This window comes from Perissodus microlepis, chromosome 17, assembly GCF_051167445.1.
Source record: "Perissodus microlepis isolate ML-2025 ecotype Zambia chromosome 17, ASM5116744v1, whole genome shotgun sequence".
In the NCBI taxonomy this organism is placed as follows: Eukaryota; Metazoa; Chordata; class Actinopteri; order Cichliformes; family Cichlidae; genus Perissodus; species Perissodus microlepis.
In genome coordinates this window covers 25,374,748-25,397,713 of record NC_140477.1, presented here as the reverse complement: position 1 = coordinate 25,397,713, position 22,966 = coordinate 25,374,748, and the positions used below count along the sequence as shown (strand labels likewise).

At 38.1% G+C, this 22,966-nt stretch overlaps 2 protein-coding genes across 5 annotated transcripts in view; one reads left to right on the top strand and one right to left on the bottom strand.

The window, feature by feature from the left end:
- The window catches only part of ghrhrb (growth hormone releasing hormone receptor b), a 90,180-nt gene extending 77,880 nt beyond the window's left edge, over positions 1-12,300 (top strand). For both annotated transcript variants that reach the window (XM_084909304.1, XM_084909303.1), the window contains 4 exons: positions 2,956-3,047; positions 3,163-3,292; positions 3,395-3,436; positions 4,649-12,300. In XM_084909304.1, the coding sequence (XP_084765430.1) occupies positions 2,956-3,047; positions 3,163-3,292; positions 3,395-3,436; positions 4,649-4,855 (471 nt within the window). In that variant the 3' untranslated portion in view covers positions 4,856-12,300. The remainder of the gene's footprint in view (positions 1-2,955; positions 3,048-3,162; positions 3,293-3,394; positions 3,437-4,648) is intronic.
- Positions 9,488-22,966, bottom strand: part of adcyap1r1b (adenylate cyclase activating polypeptide 1b (pituitary) receptor type I) — a 36,201-nt gene continuing 22,722 nt past the window's right edge. For 2 of the 3 annotated variants that reach the window (XM_084909301.1, XM_084909300.1), the window contains 12 exons: positions 22,244-22,340; positions 19,292-19,405; positions 19,077-19,180; positions 18,879-18,976; positions 17,899-18,031; positions 17,628-17,781; positions 17,486-17,546; positions 17,330-17,399; positions 17,155-17,246; positions 15,868-15,997; positions 15,128-15,169; positions 9,488-14,080 (listed from right to left, as the gene is read on the bottom strand). In XM_084909301.1, coding sequence (XP_084765427.1) covers positions 13,688-14,080; positions 15,128-15,169; positions 15,868-15,997; positions 17,155-17,246; positions 17,330-17,399; positions 17,486-17,546; positions 17,628-17,781; positions 17,899-18,031; positions 18,879-18,976; positions 19,077-19,180; positions 19,292-19,405; positions 22,244-22,340 — 1,488 coding nt within the window. In that variant the 3' untranslated portion in view covers positions 9,488-13,687. The remainder of the gene's footprint in view (positions 14,081-15,127; positions 15,170-15,867; positions 15,998-17,154; positions 17,247-17,329; positions 17,400-17,485; positions 17,547-17,627; positions 17,782-17,898; positions 18,032-18,878; positions 18,977-19,076; positions 19,181-19,291; positions 19,406-22,243; positions 22,341-22,966) is intronic. The other variant, XM_084909302.1, reaches the window with a different exon arrangement.

The following is a 22,966-nucleotide window of genomic DNA, read 5'->3' as shown; positions in this document are numbered from 1 at the left end:
CTCTACAGCAGGGGTCCCCAATTCCAGTCCACGAGGGCCGGTGTCCCTGCAGGTTTTAGGTGTGTCCTTGATCCATCACAGCTGATTTAAATGGCTAAATGACCTCCTCAACATGTCTTGAATTTCTCCAGAGGCCTGGTAATGAACTAATCATTCGATTCAGGTGTGTTGACCCAGGGTGAGATCTAAAACCTGCAGGGACACCGGTCCTCGTGGACTGGGATTGGGGACCCCTGCTCTACAGTGTCCAAATGTGGTGCATCTGGGATATTCAGCAGAAATGTTCCATTATTTGGTTGTTCTTGTGTGGATGGGAAACAGCTGGAGCTGAGACTGGTGAGTGGCAGCTTGGTGTCTGCAGTGGAGCTGGCTGTCTGGAGCAACAGTTAGAGGGTATGTAAGGGAGGAGACTGAATAAGGCCGGGTGAGATTAATTGACTACAATTGTCTTTCCATCTGGGTCATGGAGATACACACGCTTGAAACTGTTCGAGACTGCAGCATTTCAGGACAGCTGGAAATGATTCCTACTAGCTGACAAACCCACTGAGAGAGGCTTGTCCATAGATTTTTAAACTGGGGAGGAAATCCTAAAGATCCTCATATCTCCCCAGAGATCTTCTGGGTCCATGTTTAGTGCCAATGTTTTGTCATAAATTGCAATGTTTTGGACTAAAATGCAGACATATGAAGACAGGCAAACAAGCCTTTACTTTAGCTGAGAAGCAAAAAATTCACTGGGAGAATAAACAAAATCCAGAACTGGCAAGAAATATGCAGGAGAGGTTAACAGACACTGACAGAAAGGACCAAAGAGAAGACAGCGCTATGTATACACAGAAGGACAATCAGGGAAAGGGGATACAGCTGGGAAAAACAGGTGCAGACAATCAAGACAACCAGACAGCAGGGAAAGTAACAGTAAATGCAAACCACTACAGACAAGTACAGCTACCAAAATAAAACAGGAAGAGAGAATGATAGCTAAATGAGGAAATCCTGACACATGAATGAACTAAATCTAGGGGCATTTATATGAGTGTAAAACAGAATAACTTGAACTAAACACTTAAAACAGAAAATACTAAGGAATAATACATCCATGTAGAGACGGGTGAATGAAGCGCTGTGAAACTTTGAGGCTTCTTCCTGATTGTACTGAAAAAACAGGCAAAGCTTCAAAACCTCAAAGACAGATACTACTAGTATCTGTCTACATCTAGTGCTCATGTGCAATTATAACAGCCACGAATTTCCAAATGATTCACACAATTCAGTGATTCCAGTTCCACAACAAAAGAGATAAATTAAATCTTAAGAATCAGAATACTTTATTAATCCCTAGGGAAATTGTGTGGGTTACAGTTGCTCCAAGACAGTAACAGTAACAGACTAAACTATTTAAACAATACAATATGTTACAGATTTTGCAAATTTAAGAAATAGCACCAATTTATAAAAATCACTCAATTATAAATATCAAGGATTAACAGGGGTGGTTATAAATAGATATCAAGAATATTGACAAGAATATTACAGAGTAGAAAAGAGCATATGCAAAAAGGGTGTAACTATTGCTGTGTTTACAGTGTATTCGATGGAGGAGTTCTGCATGGAGACGGCCACGGCCAGGAATGATTTCCTGTGTCGTTCAGCAGCATCTTCCTTCTAAGAATTATTGACCACACATGAAAGTGCTACAACATTTTGAAATGTCAAGTTGCTAATAAAATGTTTAACACTGGAACCACGATGGAGTCATTTTGACCCCGTAGGAATTAATGCAACACCACTTTTCCAGCATGCTGGGTTGCCTAGCAAAACTTACTGTTCAGAGACATTTTGACATAAAGACTCACAAGAATTTTTTTTAAATATATATAAGAGGTTGTAATTAGATAAAAGATTAATAATTAGGCTACTGGAGGCCTGAATGGGTAGTGCAAAAACGTGATTTCCTGCATTTAACTGTTGTAAATTACTTATTTATTACTTATCAAACCTGTCAAACATCCTCTCATGAATGATATCAAGTCATTTTGAGGTGAAAGGGCATTCCTCTCACAGGGTAGAAGCTGCAATCCGTTTAGGCAAAGTCAGTTTTTTAATATTCTTTGTTTATCCAGGTATAAATGCTTAATGGAATTAAAAATGTCTTTTTCAAAAGAAATCTGTCCTCAAAGGCAGCAGAAATTACAATAATTATGCCACTGTGAAGTGGCTTAAAGGGACTAGATTGATTATAATGTAGCTCGCACAATAGGTACAAGGCAGAGTTATGAAGATGCTGGTAAAACAGGTATTTTTTTACAGGCTAACCCCTTGATAACTTCTGCTGGCTACAGGCATAATAAACATATCAAAGTTTTTAGACATAACAAAGTAAGTGTGAGTTGTTCAAACCAATAATCAATCAATAATTGATCTTTTTTAAAATTCAAAAAGAAATTAGATGGAAATAGTCAGGATGACCCCACCTGGCAAATCTAGTGTTTAATGTGTCGTCCTGTTATCAGGCTACTTAAAACATAATTTAGATTGTTATGACAGGTTTGTACTGTGAAGTAAGATGATAAGTATTTCAACATCAGTGTTTTGGAGGTATGATTGAAGGTTTTTGGCAACTTTTAATGCCACAAAAGATCTGTTGCAACACTACAAAGCAGGGAAGGTACACCGAACATTTTGCATTTCCCTAAAACAAATGAAACAGTGCTAAAGAGTTGAACCCATCACCTCACTTCCAGTGTTTCACTGTGACGTATGAAGCCTCAAGCATTATCTGTCATATGGTCACAGAGGTTTGATTCAAGCCTCAACACAGTGTTTTGGACCAGTCTGCTTCAACAGAGTGAAACAAGCTTCAGCCCAAGAGCCAAATGTTCCATCTCTAGTTAAATGTTAACAATATTCTGACAGATTACTAATTTGGTGCTTCCCACTTATTTCATGTAGGTGAACTTCATGATCTTCATCAACGTAATCCGTATTCTGGTCCAGAAGCTTAGGTCTCCTGGTGTTGGTGGCAATGATACCAGTCACTTCAAGTGAGACAGAATAAATGCTGCTGCGTGTGAATGCATAAACAACAAATATAAAGTCACAACGGATAGTGAATCTGCATGTGTAGAATGTGTCTGTGTTTTGCATGTGTGTGTGCAGGAGGCTGGCGAAGTCCACGCTGCTGCTCATCCCACTGTTCGGGATGCATTACATGGTGTTTGCCTTCCTGCCAGAAAACACAGGGACAGAGGCACGCATCTTCATAGAGCTCGGTGTGGGTTCCTTCCAGGTAGAACCAAAAATACACATCAACATATAAAGGTAAAAAAGAATAAATATGTGTCATGAAAGCACAAGTAATACTTTTGAATACTATTTCTCTACTCTCAAGGGTTTTGTGGTGGCACTGCTCTACTGTTTCTTGAATGGTGAGGTAAGTAAAGTAAATACTAAACAACATTAGGAGATGTAATGCCTCGACTATTTCATAGTCATAGTCATATATAGTCTGACTGTAGATTTTTCTTTCATTTAAAAGGTTCATAAAACTGCACAGATGATGCAAATCAAAGATAAAATACACAAAACAGTGCTGCAGTACGGCAACCTTAATTAAATGTGGAAAGCTTCATTAAAGATTCAGTATTCTGTAGTAGGGTTGGTGGAATCAATATCAAGTCAATCCTGAAGGAATCTAGCTTTTAGTGGAATTACCAGCACAATCTCTCTATGTGCTCCATTTTTTGCTTCTTTTTGCCCTTCCCCCCGACAGCCTGTCGCAGTCAATAACTACCACCCCCAAACCTAGTTCTGCCAGAGTTCAATAAACAAAGATCACTTGGAAGAATTGAACATGATATATTGAGATAAAGAGATGAAGGTATTTGGTCAACAGACTCCAATGGCCCATCATGGCAGTGACAGGATTTAGGACAGGACCCCTGGGAATCTAGACGCTGGTGGTGGTGAAAATGAAGGTTGATCCTTTAAACTATGCAACGTGGAGGCTGATTGGTCCAAAGAAGGCAGGCAAGAAGATGATTGGAGTAGAGTAATGATAACAGTACTGAGTTTGACAGTGTGGAAAAGCAGTAGGGATGTAAAGAACAGAAAAGCAGCCTTACATCAGCGAAAGCAAGAGGAAGACTGATTACAGATTATTGAATGCACAAGCTTAATTTCTTCCTTTCCAAGTGCCACTCAAGGGATTCTCTGCTGTATTACATAAAATGTCACTATATTACAATTACTGTAACTGTTGTGTTGTAGAAATAAAACTGAGGGGAAATGAATAAACTAATAAGATGTCAGGAACCTCACAATCTATAGGCACCTGAACAATGAGGACTATTGAGAGATGCCATTTAATCATCGTCCTTAGAAAAGCACTAATCAGATTAAAGCACCTGAGTAGCAACAAGAAAGACTTGTAGTGTTTTGAAATAATTACTTTTCGTTTTACTCTTTTACTAGATGAGGCATATTTAACAAAAATGTGCATACTGGAAAGGCTAAAATTGGCTAGTTTAGTTCTCTTTTAGATGGTAGAGAAAAAAACACTTGGAAAGCTTCATGCAGGTACATTGTGTATTTCCTACTTCTAAAAACAGTTATCTGGAATGTATGTTTTCCATCTTGATTTCAGGTGCAGGCTGAGCTCAAGAAGAGGTTTTGGAAGTGGCAGACTCAGAGTTACCTGAGCTACAGTAAACGACGGCGCACCCTGTTCACTGAAAGCAGCACAATCACTCAGATATCTGTCCTGGACAAATCTAGCCCAAAAGATAAGCCAGGCCCTGAGACACACGCCCTCACCAATACCGTCACACACAGCAACGTCTCGGCTGTGTGAAAAACAGCCGACAGCACCAGTAGTTGTGTCCTTTTCTACACCTGCCTGGTTAGCAGAGATTAAACCACAGACCCTGATTGTTGAACGTTTAAGGTACCTCCTAATTTGTATGCTACATTTTTTTTTAGAAGTGTGGGACTTGTAGGCTTACCGTACACTAAGTCTAATTTGAGTTCAGCTCATTAATTCATAACATCCTATACATCTTTTCACATTAAACTGTTCTCCATGATGACACTAGATATCATGTTGGCAGAACAAGAGGTCATTTGTTTTTTTTTGTTTTTTTCAGATTTTCTTTTCATGCTCCGGGGCCCCTCCTCCACATCTTGCTCACAACCACCAAATTTTTTTCTTGCCTTGTTTATCACAAAACCATGTCTTGAACTGATCAGTTTTGTGGGTGACTGTTTTAGTATTTAGCTTTCATTCTCATTATTTTCTTCCGACCTGCTCTTAAAAGGAAATGGGCAAAAACAAAATGCATATGTATTCATTGTTGTCTCAAGCAGGCACAAGACAGACAGTTTTAAATGTATAATTACAGGTGAAACCTTTCTAAAATTCTGAAAATTGTATCACTCCTTTTTGCTTAGTTGTTAGTCGTTGTCCAGTATTGATAAATCTATTTATTGATTAGAAAACATGAATTAAACTGAACCTGTTACGCTCATTTCTAGCTCCATAATTTTATATTTGGAGAATACTAGAATAGCTTTGCATGACAGTTCAAAATAATCCTTATTGTTTTATACTGGGCTTTAGTGCAGTCCATCCACTGTTTGAAACAAGCTCCTTCCTCCTTTTATCTGATTGGCTCTCCCCTAACAGCAGATGATCATATTTGGGAGATCTCCTCTCACTTATGTTGTAGATTACTTCTGCAGCCAGTGACCTCGTTATGACCAATCAACACTGTAACAGTTTAGTATATGAAAAAAAGGAAAAGCAGAATATGTCTAAAATAAAACAGATATACAGAGCATACGTAGTTTTTAAAACAGGTTAGTGAGAGACAGAAAAGAAGATGAAAACAGGGTAAGGATGAAACGACCATGTACTTTTTACTAAATATTCTTCTGTTTGCTAATTCTAAGGTGAGCACAGCTCATGAACGAGTTTTCTTTCTCAGTCTCCAGACTTTACCAAAGCCCTGTAGATACAATAGTTAGTTTTTAAATCACTGCTGAAGTAAACAATAACACATGTTAATTAGACTAGATAGTTATAAACTATATATAAATGCTGGACATAGCTTTGGGGTATAAAAGTGATGCCAGTGCAAAAGTGCCTTACATTTGGTTTTTTTCATGGCCAGTAGGGGGCAACTCCTCTGGTTGCAAAAAGTCTTGAGAGAATGACGCTTAATTCAATTCAATTCAATTCAGTTTTATTTATCACCTAAGGTGGTTAATATATTTTAATGTAGACCTTACAATAATAAATAAATTAGCTCCCTCTTGGGGCACTTTATGCACTGACTCAGTAGTTTCAGCTCACAATGACTAAAATATGAAGTTAATTTTGTTCAAGTTTGAGTTAGTCATTGTCAGCGTCAGAAAAAAGACTTATTCTGGAAGCGGCTTGTCAGTCACTGGTATCCTTGATTTCATTTCTGAGCCGCTCCTAAGTCGTCAGTGAAACATCAAGATGGCAACAGTAAAATTGCTCAACACCGAAGCTTAATAGGACTTCAGTAACCAGTGGGTGTTGTTGTGGTGGCTGTGTACATGTCTTATATACAGTCTCTGGTGATGACAGATAAAGTAAGAGACACAAAGGATTTCTATATTGAAGCACAGCCTGAAATTATTTTAAAAAGTGGTAATTTATTTATTATGTTTAAATACAATAAGCCAGCATGCAACTACCGAACACTGCTGTTCCCCAATGTTCCCTAATGTTCCCATCACAATCGTACAAGGATACATAAATTCAAATTTTGTTAAGACTTAAAACACTGGCCACTTTCTCAGAAGACATTAGGCAGCTGTTCAGATTTTTCATTTTGATTTCAACTATCCAACAATAATCATCACATTGAAATGTAGATGTAACTTAGTAACCAGACTAGCAAGCTAACACTGATAGTAGCTGATTACAGAGCTCTGGCTAATGTTAGAGTCTTTTTTCTTGGCAGTAAAAAACACTTGCTCCCTCAGCAGCTTCACGTTCCCAATTTAGGCATAGCCAGTTATATTTGCTGTTACACATGAAATGCGGTGCTGCTTGTCAAAATGAAAACTCTGGGGAAATGTTCACAAAAGACACTACTCTAGTTGCAGACACTTTTGACACCTCTATAGACCTGAGGCTAGTTTTTCATGTACTAAATACAAATAAAGAGTTCCTTGCCCACAGATCAGAAGAGGACCTAAACATGTGTTCCCTAAAAATTCATGTAAGCAGGTTTTGTAGGGGTACAATTTCTCAGTCTCAAAATTATTCCAAAAAAAATTTTTTGAATATAAAATAGATCCTCAGTCAGATGATTTTGGGTTTTTTTTGGTACCTTCAACTTAAATTATGTCTGTGATTAAACGGGATGTAAAAGACAAAGTCTAAAAGCTCCCACATACATGTTCACTGTGGCATTTAAGAGCTCTAGTGAACAGTGATTAATGGTATGTTGAATGTTGGGTATTGTATTGTAATCAAGTTTCAGAGAGACAGGCCGATACACATTACACATTGCACAGTGCACTTGTGCACATCTGGAGCACTACACTGTAAAATCTATTTATTGTGAAATTATTGTTTTAATGTCTCTGTGTGAATGTAAATAGACTTCAAATAGAGTTTACATATATTTTATGATCTTGCAGTTCGACTTACAGATTTCTACAACCACCACATTAAATGACCTTCTTACCATAGTAAATAAAAGATAGTTAAAATGTTTAAAATTTAAAATTCCCAAGTTGATGTTTATTCAGTTATATTCAGTTTTGTTTATACAGCACCAAAGCACAACCGACGCCTCAAGGCGCTTTATATTGTAAGGTAGACCAGGGGTGCCCAATCCCAGTCCTCGAGAGCTACCGTCCTGCAGCTTTTAGATGCATCCTTGTTCCAACAAACCTGAATCAAATGAATGGCTTGTTATCAGGCCTTTGCCAAACTTGATGGCATGCTGAAGAGGTAATCAAACTATTTGATTCAGCTGTGTTGGAGTAGGGATGCATCTAAAAGCTGCAGGACGGTAGCTCTCGAGGACTGGGATTGGGCACCCCTGAGGTAGACCCTACAATAATACAGACAGTGTACATTCAGCATTTTTTGTATCATACTGTACATACATGTAACTTACTTTTATTCTTATATACTGTAATATAACAAAATGTTGAAAATGAAAAAGAAGTGTTTGTGTACATGTTCCTATTTATTAGCATAGGTTCAGATAAGTCTAGTTACTAATTACTAAGCTAATGCTAATGCCAACACTGATCCAGAACCTCTTTCCTCTAATAAAGAATTTTGATTGATAGGCTGCTTTTACCATGATAACTGAGTACTGATGTGGTATCACTCTGTCTTTTGACACAATAGGAATTACGCATGTATGTAGAGTGCATACTACATACACAGATATGTACATGTGTATACATTTCAAGTGTTGTCCATGAAAGACATATAACCTTCAGCTACTTACCAGGATAGTGCCTTTTCTCATGCGGTATAGCTCGATGTTTCCCAGCAGTTCAGCTGGACTGTAGGTTTGCATCCAAACTCTGTGTAACCCAGTAAGACTGTGATACTGCACCACATGCTTTTGGCTTTTGCTGAGCTATGTGATAAATGTGTTGCTCTGTTGAAAATTGTACAATTAGGAAGTAAATTTTTATTCTAATGAAGGAAAAAAAAGCTGTGTATGTTGTGTGGACCTTGCAGTTTAGATTGTTTTCATTTACATTGTAGGAATTGGACAATGCGCCCCCCCCCATTTTACTTATAAGTGTGATGTGAATGTTTCTCTTGCAGGTTCCAGTTTACTACATGTGTGCAAGTTTCTGCCTTGGTCTTTGCTTCTTCAGGGAGGGGATATATAAGCATAGCATTAGTTCACAAAGTAAAGCTCTGCCGCAGGCCCAGCAGATCAGCTGGACTGAGTGTCAGCTCACATCAGCTGATGGCTCAGCTGATATTCGTTTACACGTCCAACTGATAATGAAGAGCAAATTATTTCAACTGTACTTCATTTCATTTGTTGTTTTTTTTAAATAGCACCTATTAACCACAATACTCATCTCAGGTGACTATTGTGGTAAATCTTATACTTGCTTGCTGCTTAATGTCGTGTAACAAACAGAGTCATACTACTAAATATAAACATGTAGTAAATGTGCAGAGAGAAATATTATTCCTTTGATGACAGTGGACCTCCCTGAAATATTATTAAGTATAATTTTGGTGGTGTCTTTGGCCCTAAATACTAACCCTACAGGAAATGTTGGGTAATGTATAAAAAACTCCATAGAAGAGGGCTGGTGCCACCCTCTGACCCCTCTGGATGTTGCCCCGATTAAATCCTAGAGTGCTCAGTTGTTATATGAACAGCAGTCTTTTAAAAAATAATAATAGTATTTCAAAGATTTACATCTTTGAAATACAAGACAGCATTAACAAACAACATTGAACCAACAAGTTAAAAACATTTATTGTTGATATTTACATGATGTACAAAAAAACCCTTCTAATGTGCACACCCCCCAAAAAAGAGAGATCAAATAAAAAGGAGCTCATGAGCAGACAGGAGCAGACTCATAGCAGAGATCTTGAAGTTAATTTTACATTCAGCAATCTGAATCTATGATGAGCCCCATAGCAATCAGTACAATAAAACAATTGAAGAGACAGCATATGCCAAAAAAGAAATTCATTAGAAATCAACTTTGTTGTCATGCTATGCAAAAAAACAAAAAAACAAAAAAACAACCCAGCAGTTTTTATGGCACTGTACCTTTCCTCATGTTTGTGAACATTAACATTCAAAGGAAAAGTATTTAATGGGTCATGATGGGACTTAAACTACAATCTGATAAAGCATTCACAGTTGAAACCCAATATCTGTGTTCTAGCTTATTAATTGCTTCACCCACTCGTCGGAGGGATTTAAAACAAGGACACAGCTCAGATTCCCTTAATGGCATGGAAGCACGACCCTCCCCTGTGATTACGTCTGCTGGTCAAATGAGATCAAAACGTTTTAAAGCGCATGCATCAGCCGATTAGAGTACAGAGGCATTACAGGAGGCTTTATACTTTTAGCAAACACAATCACCATTTACTAAAAATAAAAATATGAAAACAATCACAGCGCAGTTTTTAAATGACAGCTATTTACTTTGAACCACAAAAACTTTTTGCAAGGTACAACAGCAGCTTGTTTCTGTCTTGCACATTTACACTGCAGTTTATTTAGTCACAAAGGTTGATTACACACCTTTCAAACACTTTAACTAACTACTTCATTGTCAAAAACAACAGGTTCCTATAGTAACAGCAACATCTTTGTTTGACATCAACATAGTACTGGCAATATAAGGCTCTAACTTTAATTTTAACATTAAAGGAAATCATAAATATATGGTTTAAAACTGGAATGGTGAGATTGTCAAAATGTTTGTGATGAGCTCAACTGAAGACCCCAAGTGAACCAGAGCAGAGGTGGTGATTGACCAGCCCTTTCCCTGTATGAACCCCCTATGGCTGCTGTTGCATCTGCACTGGTATTGTTTTAGCTCAGACTAAATGCATACATAGCAGATTAGCAGGACAACACAGTTTCTGGTCAGCCCTTCTTTTCTCTCTTTGCTTTTGACTCGTCTGAACTCCCAGAAAATGTGAATATTTGCAGGTCCAAAGACGCCTTAAGTTTAGGGGGGAAAATGACACTCTTACAGTTACAAATAGTATCTATGTGAATTTATTGGCTACATTTTAATATCATGTAGAGAATTTCTATGTTTATTAAGAGAACCACTGCCTGTAGTTGTAACCTCTTAACATCTCTTAACAAGACTACGCATGAATATATAACCTAGATGTCTACTTTTTTTTTAGTCATACTTTCAAATGAGCCAAAGCATTTAACCTAAACATACATTTGTTTAGGACAATGTTATCTTTACTTTAAAATATCTGTTTAAGTGATTTTAGTCCAAGTCCAAGTTATTATTATTTTTAACTTTTGGGGTTTAATATAAGGCATCTTCTTACCTGTAAATCACCAAAACGATATTTATGGTGTAACTTCAAACAGCCGATATGGAAAACCGCTCAAACTATGATAACATGCTGAACTGAGGAGATGTGGTTTTCTTTTGTTATCGGTCATAAATAATGTGTGACATACTTAGCAAAAATGCATTATGCTAATCAAAGAATTTGATCCGTTTTTGAGTTTTAAAGGTCGTGTCTGTCTTTCATATTTAATAGATAGAGTTTATCTCCTGTAATGAAGAAAACTGTCTTATTTTTTGCAAATCCCCCAACAACAAATCAAAAAGAAAAATCATTGACCCCTTTCTTTACTGGCTCATGAGAACTTTTTCTCATATTTCTGCCATTAAGCAAAAAAAAAAAACAGAAAAAAAAACAACAACCCCAAAACGGCCCACTAAATTAACCATTTATTAGTGTGTAGACGTGATGTTGTGCTGCACTGTACAATGGCCGCTATATTTAGAAGCCATTATACTGTAGCACTGCTTTACTGACAACACTAACTGGTCATGTTCTCTGTGTCTCCTTAAACATGCTTTAAGGACTTTGAAGGCCTCCAGGGTTAAAATTAGTGTGAAGCATTGCAAAAGCACTTTGTAAAACCCTTTACTTTGCAGTTTAGTTTTTCGAACAGAAAAGACAAATCTCCTTTTATTTGAACTCATCAACAGAAGTCAAAATACTTATTTTGTGCTTAAAGGCACTTTAGGAGACACAAAGTAGAGTCAAACATGGGGTTTTAGAGGATAGCTGAGTCAGACCAAAAGGAAAAATCTGCAGTGACATCAGTTGCAATGCAAACTTGAGCATCGCAAACAGATACGGCCGTGCAAATACTCAGTGAAGAGCCGATTCATTTGTCTTTGGAATGAGAAAATTACCATCTTGGTATAAGTAACATCCATCTCAGCATACTTGTCTTTAAGCAGAATGAGCACATACAGCATCAGTAACAAAGAGCTGTTCCAAGCGAGGAGAAAACCTCATTAATCAAAATAATTCAAACAGATTTTTCAAATGGTCCTCTGTAAGGAGAAAAATACAAAGGTTTTAGCCCGAGAAAGAAGTGCTGTGATGTTTCTCATGGTCTATATCTCCACTTAGACCATTATAGTTTTATACAGTTTCCTCGTGCAATAGGCTGTGGAGGAGATACATGTAGTACATTAGCTCCACAGCAGCCTGATAAACACTAAAAACCCTAAGAAAAAAAAAAACAACATTCAAAAAACACTGAATTCTCACAAACAACCCACGTGGACAATAAATGCAGTTTCATGCAAGCAACTGAACTCATGACATTTCAGTCGTGTGCTCATTTTCATTGACATTTTCTGTACTATCGGCTGTTAAAACTACAGACCTGCTGACTACATCAGTGTCCTCTTCTTAGACTTTCTAGAGATTTAAAAAAAAGGCCTGTTTGTGGTCGCATTTGCAAACCTTAGCACTGTGGACACATCTGAAGATCAACATGATACATATTTTTAACTTTAATGGCATATTACACAGAAATATGTCCATATAATAATCTAGTAAATACTGCTTGGTGAAAATTTTCTGTGACAGAAGTTGTCTTCAACTACCTTTATATTGTTTTAAATCTGTCACAGCTGAGGCTGCGAATGATAATACTAAGCTTACACACAGTCACTGTTTGTGCATCGCGAGTGCTGCAGTCATTGATGGAAAAAAAGAGGATGGCTTTTTCAGTGTTTTATATGCACCGAAACAGAGGAGACAAAGAGGGATTGTTTTGAATGCGAGTATGACGCCAATGAAACTGGCCAGGTTTGCTTTAGAGTCCCTGCTTCAGTCATTAACACTGATAAAGAGGCTGAAAAAGAGAAACTTTCCTTCATGTTCAGGGTATTAAATATACAGCTTCTTTTAAAAGATTACTCCTGGTGTTTAGGGTTAGGGACCCACACCAGAATAAACTGGAGTAGCAGCAGCACTTATCCTTAATTTACATGCTCAGATTGGGGCAGGCTTCACTTCCATGTGACACAAATTATTATTAATATTTATTTATTTTATTATTTTTTCAACCTCATCTTTCACACATCTCCACAGTGTGTAACACAATCGTTTTGTTAAAAAATCCAAAGTCCCAGTTGAGATAAGCGTCGGACACGGAGGACAACAGTTTGTACAAGCTAATAGGAAACTAATCTTCATGTTTAAATCCAGCGGCGTGTCCCGGTAAAATATTTACATCAGAGTCACCAGTGTTTACTTTCTTCAGTTAAATCACTTTACATGGCACAGGAGCTAGGAGATTAATTAAGGAATTAAGTGTAAAGTCATCTAAAATGTATCTTGAGAAAAGTGTGAAACCTGAAGACCAAAGCATCCTCAGACAGACTGGAATGATCAGTGTGATGGGATACATACTGTATTGTAGAGCTATTTGGTCCCTCTGTGTTGCACAGCAAATACTGCAACACCAGACAATTCTGAACATCAATACAATATATACAGAGAGAGCCGGCACACATGCCTTTTTAGTGGGGTTCCAGAACGGGAGAGTGAACCTACAGGCTGCACCTGAATGTGTCATTCAATTCACCTGTCAGGTTTGGTCATATTTCATTGGATGCGGACTCAGACAAGTGGCTGTTCTGGGTCGCTGGAGGTGAGTTGGGTTTCCATCATGATTTCATCGGGGTACGGGTTGGGGTAAGGGTTGAGGAATGGGTTGGTGAGGCTGGTCATTGGGAGGATTGTAGGTTTGGTGGCATCAGGTCCGGAGGCGGCAGTGTCGTCATCAGACTTGGCGTCCCCGAGAGCGCTGCTCAGGTGGCTGGAGTCTCGGCCTGCAGGCTGGACATGCGGATCTGCGAGCTGCTCTTGCTGAGGATGGACAGCTGCGTCCCCCCGTTCACCCCACTGCTCGCCAACGAAGGATGCCGGTGCTTCAGGTCCACAGCAAAGTACCTGTTCACCGTCCAGCTGCGCCATTTCCTCTTGATCTCCGATTGCACCTTGAGGGATATACTTCACAAGGTCATTATTAATGGACCTCGCTGGAAAGAGACAAGCTCAGTGCCTTCAGGCTCTACATTTCTGAGTGGACTGTAAATAGTCATTTTCTTGTACCAGAAAATGCAGTCTCATGGTTTTACATCTACACACAGTTAAATTAGTCATGCATTCTATTCTAAGAAAGTGCTGAGCTCCAAAAAAAAGTTTCTACTAAAGGGATGAAAATGCGAATGTGCCAGACTCCCTTTACCCCTCGTATTTTTTACAACCTGTTAAACTGAAGAAAGTGTATGTAAGAAAATATATGAGGACACACAACATCTTTAAAATTATAAGGGCACGCTGAGACAATGTTTTCTGCTGAGGTCAGTGCTCACTTTCACAATTCATAGCTAGGGAACAGTCTTTTCATGAACTAATTAATAATGATAAAGTTACACTTAAAAAATATTGTTCAGTACAACATTTTTCTACACTGAGTCATAGTGTTGCTGCCACATTAGCTGTTACACTATGTTGCTACATTATGTTGTAGACTTCATCTATTTATTCTCCTCTAACGCACAGTGTTTACCTGCTGTTGGTTTACCATTATTTCATGTCATTTATTTATCAAACTTTATTGTTACTGTCCTTTTTTATTTGATACTTTTTAACATGTATATGTTCCTTTTTTATTCTTTATTTATGTAGTTTTCAGAACTGCAAAGTGTTTGTTTAAGATCCTTTTGATTGGCATCAAACTCTAGACAGACCATGGTGTGCTGCAGAAAGGTGACATAATTCATTAAACAAAATAAGAATATTAATAGTAAAAATGTTTTGACTGTAAATGATATTTTTTTCACTTCAAATTGAGTTCTTTAAATATTGACTTAATTAGGAAATATCTGGTGGAGACCCCAAAAATAAAGTGCATTTCTGTTCAATGCAGAGATTCATAACTCAAACCCTCAAATCTCATGTGTAAATATTTGGATTGAGAGATTCTGTGCTGTTATAAAGTACTTTAATAACACCAATGTGTTGTGGTGATAGCTTGCTATAAAAAAGACTTACCTCTCCATTCAGGAAGCAGTAGAGGACGGCCACAACAAAGCCCTGAAGAAACACAGAAAGTCAGAGCATGAGACAAAGAGACTAACTCATCTAAAGTGAACACGATGCAGTCAAGAATCCTTCTGCTTGACTTTAACCATTAATGTGGCAGTTTCAGCTCAGGATGGATGGCTGAATATGCAGGGTGATTAAGTCACGCTGCAAGATGCTGCCTTCTAGTGGAGGTATATAAATGTTGCTAGCAAAAATTATGTTCTAAATTTTGACTTTGGATTTGAAAATAAATGTAAAAAAATGTTTAGACCTACTTTGCTCATTTCCAGCTCCAGATTTTAATTCTTAGACACTACTAGATCAGAATTTTGTAACTTAAGACTTCAAATTATTAATTATTATTAATTATCTTACTGGGCCTTGAAGCATCCCCTCAGTTCACCCTCTGTGTGAAACAAGTTGTTTTAGCTTCCTTCTCACTCTCTTTAAGTCAAATGTATTCTGACTGGCTGCCACCCATAAAGAAAAAGTTTGAATAGGGGGTGGGCAGAGGTTCTGTGCTTATGTCAAGGATGTCGTCTCCCTATAAATACAGATCATAAACAACAACAACAGCTATAAAAACAGATCAAAGAGTAGAAAGAAACTGATGCACTGCCACAATATAGACTGAAAGTTTTATTCTGAAAATAGTTCACACAGGCATTATCCTTGCCTACATTAGGCTATGCAGGAGAAATAATTACCTGGAAGGATCCGAGCCCAAGCTCAAATACCAGACGTTCCCTCTTGCTGACATTCTCAGGAGAGAAGGCGAACACAGTGTAGTGGATCCCGAACAGAGGAATCAGCAGCAGAGTGGAGCGTGCCAACCTCCTGTAAAGCAAACGCATGAAACACACTCATCATCATCACCATCATAATGAGAGAGCTGTTCTACCAATGTGTCAGTTCTCATACACAGAAGACTAAATTTACAGTAGGCCATATATGCATGAGGATAAAAATGCCATTTCAAGGTTTCAAGGTTTTAAATTCAGTCAGTAACATATCTGTAACTTATATATCTATAACTAAACACTTTCCCCCACAATCAGATCAGCGTGAGCTCTGAAAAAGCTGGCAAATCAGAACTTTAACTTGGAGAATAAATAATAGGGTTCCAGGAATCATGGAGCTTAACCCAAGCTCCCACAGGGCTCCAGCTTCCTCCCACAGTGCAAAGGCATGCATGTTACATTGACTGCTGATTCTAAGTTGACTGTAGGCATGAATGTGAGTGTGAATGGTGATAGCCCTGTGATAGACTGTCCAAAGCTCCAGTGCCCCCGAAATGTATGGATGGACAGCTGGACTACATAGTCATCCATATGTATTCAGATCCATCCAAAAAAATGGGTCTGTGACACTGGTGTTACTATTGTATATAGTGAGGTGACTAAATGTAGTAAAGTAAAAAGTGAAATATGTTCTACAAAAATGGAAAGACAAAGTTAAAGTTTTAAGATGCAGAAATACTGAATTTGTCTCCAAGTACTTCAAATTCTAATGTGCAGCATCCTGAACAATCACTGTCAAACTTTTTTTCGGGTATTCAGTATTCAGTAGTGTCAATGTAAGTGTAGCTATACAAACATGGTTATGAGTTATATTAATTTGTCTATTTTGAATGTGCAGTACATCAAAAGGCTACATCATATAAACTTGATCTGATATACGACAGTAAAATACCTCAATTTTTTAAAAGTAAATGCTAATAATAATGTGCTTATAATGTGTTTTCATTAACAGTGAAGCAAACTGCATGACAATTCCAACACTTATAAATAGGGAGAAACGCTCTCCTTATTGGATAAAAAGTACTTTTGTTAATTAATTACACAATGAAACACTTGTTATGTTTTAGCACTGATCACAAAATGGTATAAAATTATGTTAAATACACAAATAAGACATTAAACACATTCAAAACAAAATGCATTTACATCTTAACTGATCTAATAAGAAACTTTATGTTAATGTCAAGTACTTACAGGTAAATACTGGATTCATTTCCACCAATATCTGGAGATTGTAACTTCTGAACCAGGATGATGATGATGCCAATGAACAGCACAAAGTTGACCTGTAGAATAAACCAGTTGTATAAAAGTAACACAAATATACTTGACAAAAGAAAGACTGTGTTTTTGCATCCTGGCTTCTCACCATAATTGAAGCCAGCACGGGTCCTTTTATCACCCACCAGATGGCAGCATGGTCATTCATGTCCCAGCAGCTAAGAGTACAGATGATAAAATGAAATGTTCAGCACATATGCAACAAAAACATGAGACTCTACTTACAGTGTTGTTCATAACTCACCCTATATCATCAAAGTGCAGCCTCAGCACTGCCCAGATGGTCACACACACCGTCGGGGTCCCTGAAACCAACATCACCAAGTAAACAACATGACATTTGGAAATATGAATACAACGACAGCATGGCATGTAAGACATCTCACCCCAGCCTATTATGATGTACCAATAGAAGTATCTTTTCTCAGGGAAGAAGGTCTCCACTAGTAACGTGAAGAGATACAGACCCTCGATGAAGAGCCAGAAGTAGTTAGAAAGAACACAGTAGTGGAAGAATATCATCACCGCTCGACACTCCAGCTTCAGGAGAGACAGATAAAAGCAACGTGCAAGAGAGTGTCAGCAAAGGTGCCACAAACCATCACCAGCATGAGTACAGCCTGCTTTACTGGCACATGTGCAGCTTGTTTTACTCACAGTGTGTATGAAGCAGTGCTCGCTGTCCTCTTTTGCATACAGCACGCCGTCTTTGATGAAGACAGAAATAGCTCTTAAGATGAATGACACAAAGAGGTTCATGTGGATGAAGTTCCTGGTACAGTGCAGCTTCCTGTGTGAAGGAATAAATGTGAACACTCTGGATAAAAATTGATTACTTTGTAACTAATATTTTCTTTTCCCTGATAAACACACACAAGTGCTGTTCTGCAAAACACTGACTCACTGTTAACACATAGACAGGATACCAGTGTTAGAAGCATAAGTACTACTACTTCTGTCACATTAATTAGTGTCCATAGCCACTTGAGGCTGGCTCCAAAAGCATGTCAGTCTCCAGAGACTTCCATACAAAATGTCCAAAAGGTAATACCAGTAATATGACCTATTTGGGTTTTTCTAAATCTGAAGTTAGGGGCGTGGCCATTTTGACTGTGAACCACTGAACTGGACCTCTCTGCTGTATTTGGAAACATATTTGATGGCATTATCTGATAATTAATATGGACTGCTAAGCAGAACAGACTACTCAAATAGTTTGTGCTTCAGTTTTGGTGAGTGAAATTTTAGTGTTTATTGTAGTGTGATAATAAAGACCTATTGGCAGGTATCTGCGTGTTTAACCTGTGGAGTTTATGGATGCCATTTACTGACCAACCTTGTTGGTGTCAGCTGATACCTTAGCGTCTCTCATTTGAGTCAAAAAAGTGATGGAAACGCTATGACTATGTGTATCTTTTATATACAGTCAAGTCTGTCAGATCCTCACACTAACAATTTGTAACAACTTCATAAACTGAGCATCCACAGGCTGACTCATAAATGGGACAGAAAGATTCCATTACAAAGACGAGGTCCTTAGTACTCTTTACTTCACCTGTCAGTGGTTTTGATCTTGTAGCAGATGCATCTGGTTTAAAGTCATTCTTATCTCCTATAAGACGTACAGTATTTCTCACCTGAACCTGCACAGGATGACCATGGCGGTGGTTAGAGAGACCAGAGAGGTGCTGTAGCCCACAGTGTACAGCGCTTTCACTGACACGTAATACATGTCCTACAATGGTGATAGAGACACAGAGCGTTTCATGTAGAAAATGTCAAATACAACTCTGCATTAGACACAGTTGCAGATGCTGAGGTGCTGTTTAACTCACAGGGTGGGTGCTGTTTCCTTCCTCGTACAGGCAGGCATCAAGATAGTGGGGAAAGGGCTCCGACCAACCAAACTGAGTGCAATTGCGGCTAACCTTTCCCAATTCTGCAGACACAGAGCCCTTTACTTACTTACATTAAACACGCCAAACACACCAATGTAATTCTACAGCAGTAGAGCTGTCTGAAATATAAAGATAAATGTATAGAAACAGACCGTAGTCTTCTTCACTCATAAACTGAGAGAAGAGTTCAGGACAGTTGACCTCAACCACCTCCCCGAGCCTGGCAGGCTGCCAACATGTCAGATTGTCCCAAAACCACGGGCAGTCTGGGGACACAACGGGGAGAAAAGCTCAGTGCTCAAGTCCAAAAAGCCATATGTTCATTTCATATCACTGCTACTATATCACATTACATTTTGACCAGGTACTTTTTCTTTGTTTCCATCTAACTGGTCTTTGGACTAAATAAATCAATTATCAGACTACTACATGATGATAGTAGTAAAAAAATTGTCTTTGCTGTTGCATCTTTTTCTACGACACTTTTATACAGGGATCGGTTTGCATCAGAAATCAAGGAGCAAGAAGTCTCATAGATTTGGACCCTTTTAATTTGTTATTCTGTTTGAGTGTATTTACATGTCACTCTAAATTAGACACAGTTTTAAAGGATAACAGGAAAACAACTGGGTATTTTAGCTTTAAATATAACTAATATTTTGTGTGCAGTTACATTGGTGAGGTATGCCCTAATTTGATGACGTGGTGTGTTTTATGTCAAACATTCCAACGAAAAACACTAAAAATAGCAATTAGCTGTGTTGATAAGCTACCAAATAATTTGTCCCTGGTCAAAAACATATTTTTTTCTTCTGTGTCATAAAATATGATAGTGACAAGCCATCTTTTAGATTTATTGTGGGATTCTGCTGCCATTTTGTCCAGCGGGGGGCTTTCAAATATATATACTGTTCCATGATTTGTCCCATTACAATTAGGGAAGTTCTACAAAAACAGACTTATTTCAATTAAACTCTTGATTTAAACCCCGCAAAATGTGCTTTTTAAAAAAGGTAGGCCTATTCACAAACTAATGAAGCTCAGTGAGTAAATGTTAAGTAATTGGTCCCCACGTGTTCTACTGCCCCCTCAAAGTGAACAGTGGGCAGTGAACGAACATAAAGAACGGTTCTTTAAACAGAGCAACTGCACAACAACACCCTGGCTTGAATTATAATCAATCAGTGCAGAACTCAGCCATTCAACTTCTGCTCCAGATGCTCTCCTTTTTTCACTGCAAATAATTTAGTGTTGCAGTTTGAATGTCTAAAGCTCACTTAAAACAGACCTTGAGTTAGAAATGGAGAGATGCCTGCAGAAAGCATGTAAAGTGGTACATCAGGTTTAAATTCTGTTTTTAGGACATTGTTGTTAGTGGTAGTTGTGACTGTTTTTTGCAAATAGTACAATGGGCTCTGTATTCCATGCTTATATTATCATTAAAGTTTTAATATTAGCACTGGTCTGAAGTTCTGTAGTACTGGTTACATATTTGGTTTTGTCTTTGGAAGCCAATTTCATGATGACAACAGCTTCTAGCTCATCTCAGTTCAGTGCAATTGCCATTTCTGTGTGTGTTTCAATTGCCCGAGTCATTTTCTTCTATGCTGCCCCTCCCTTAGGCCAGTTCTGCCAGAGGTTTCTTCTTCATGGGTGTAACACGTTCCAAAGTAATCTGTTATTTTAATCAGAGAAATACTTGAAATACTGAATTTTTTCTATGATTTCTAGTGCCATCTGGTGCCATCACATGCAGCTAATGAAATGAAACATCATCAGGGTAGTGTATGAAGGTTTGAAAAAATTTATATGGACTAAGTCTACCTAAAGACCAGTTGAATTAACATTTGCTAGAAGGCAGTAGGTTAATAGTGCAGGAATGTCAAAAACATCTTCCTGCCCTAGCTTTAACAATATATTCTGCAGACTAGTAGACAGACAGCACAGACCATTAGGAAATGGGGGGTGAACCAGGATCTAACAATGTAGTCTAAGCACTGCTTTAATCAGTGAGCTTTCCTGTCAGAGATTATTAAACCTGCAGTTGTAAAAAATTGGTGCACATATACGTTAATGATATGGTTATATATGTGTGTCTGTTAAACCTACTCTTTGTATTTGACAGTGAATTTGTCCCAAAAAGTGAACATGTTTCTTTTCTCAAATTCAACTACTGCTGAAATGTTTGTAATATGCCAAGAAACCATGATATTACAATTTAAAATCTATACACGCAAACACCGAAAACAACTGCTAGACTCCCACAACCCATATGGAAAAGATATATATAAATCTTATAAAGTTTGTATCTGTCTTGTGTGAAACTTGTATGAAAAGCATACAAGAGTGAAAACAGATATAAGATCCCTTGAAAAATTATATAAATGAAACTTGTATGTTTTGGATACTTACTAAAACAATATATGAAAGTAATGAGAAAATGGCCACTTTCATGAGTAAATCATATGTTTTTACTATTTCTTTTCCATATGGGAATGGTGGCACAATAGTTGGAAAGTATTTAAGTAGCTAATGTTAGTTTACTCTGTAAGATTATCTAAAATCCAGCACCACAAAAAAGTTTTTAACAACACATAACATATGTTTTTCATTAAAGGTCTGTGGAGACAAAATAAAAGGCAAGGCTGGATATATATGACAAAGGGTTGTTGAATATGGAACAGTTCACCTTTAGTTTCTGACAGTGAAAGTTAAGTCAGAAACTAAGGTCACGAAGGAGAACTGGCACAAGTTGCCCATCGTTTTAATATTCCCTTCATTCATCATCTAATCAGCCAGAGAGACAGCTGTCACTCACTGATCAACTTTCATTTTCAGAATCATCATCACAAGACACTAACAACTAAAGCACGTGCCCCTCCCTTGCTCCAAAAATACGGTCTTCCTGTGGCCTCATTAGTTATCTGATGCTTCAAATCAAGCACAGAGGCTATGAACTGTGAGGTTCTTTTTTAAAAAAACATTTTCCAAGGATCAGGTGAGTCATCTACAGTTTGTGGAGTTATCACCAGCTCATTAGCATGAAGAATCCAAAGATGCTTCTGTTTTAATACAAATTTATCATGAAGGCAACAAAGACTCACCAAATTCTTGACTGTTGGAATCCAAGGCCATCATTTCCATGCATTTCTCCTGCTCCATCTTGATCACACAGTTAGAGGGGACCTGTTGGCTTGAAATCTAGAAGAAAATACACACCCACACAGGGACACACACACATACAGAGAGTGTGTGTGTGAGTGAGAGTGAGAGAGAGAGTGAGAGAGTCAAGCAGCTAAAGAGCACATAGAAAAGATTCAAAGGTAAAGTGCTTGGTTGCTTCATTAGCCACTCATGTGCTTCAATCTACTGTGGGAGAGGTCTAAGTCCTGGGATCTGTCTGAGATCCCAACCAATTAAACTAATCATTTCAGAGCTGCTGGCTCTCTCTCCATTCTAACTGACCCACAGGACGACATTATTCTAATGAAAACAAGTCAGGAAAGATGAGCCTTTTTCACACCACACATTGCCAAGCTTTAGTCCCATCTGTTCTGAACCACAGACATGAAGTTTATAATTGTGCTCTCCAGACATCCAGACACGGATGACTGCATGGCTACGACTGCAGACATGGAGGTTATGACCAGGGGCACATCATTTACAGCCCCTATGGTGAGGATCAAGGTATGAACATGTCTCTGTGCTGGCGTCAGTCCAGGAGACTGTGCTGCTGAATAACATGGATAAGCTTCAAACATCTGGCATACACTGAGTGCAGTTTGTTAATAAATATTTATTATTTGATGTAATGATTTAACGTAAAT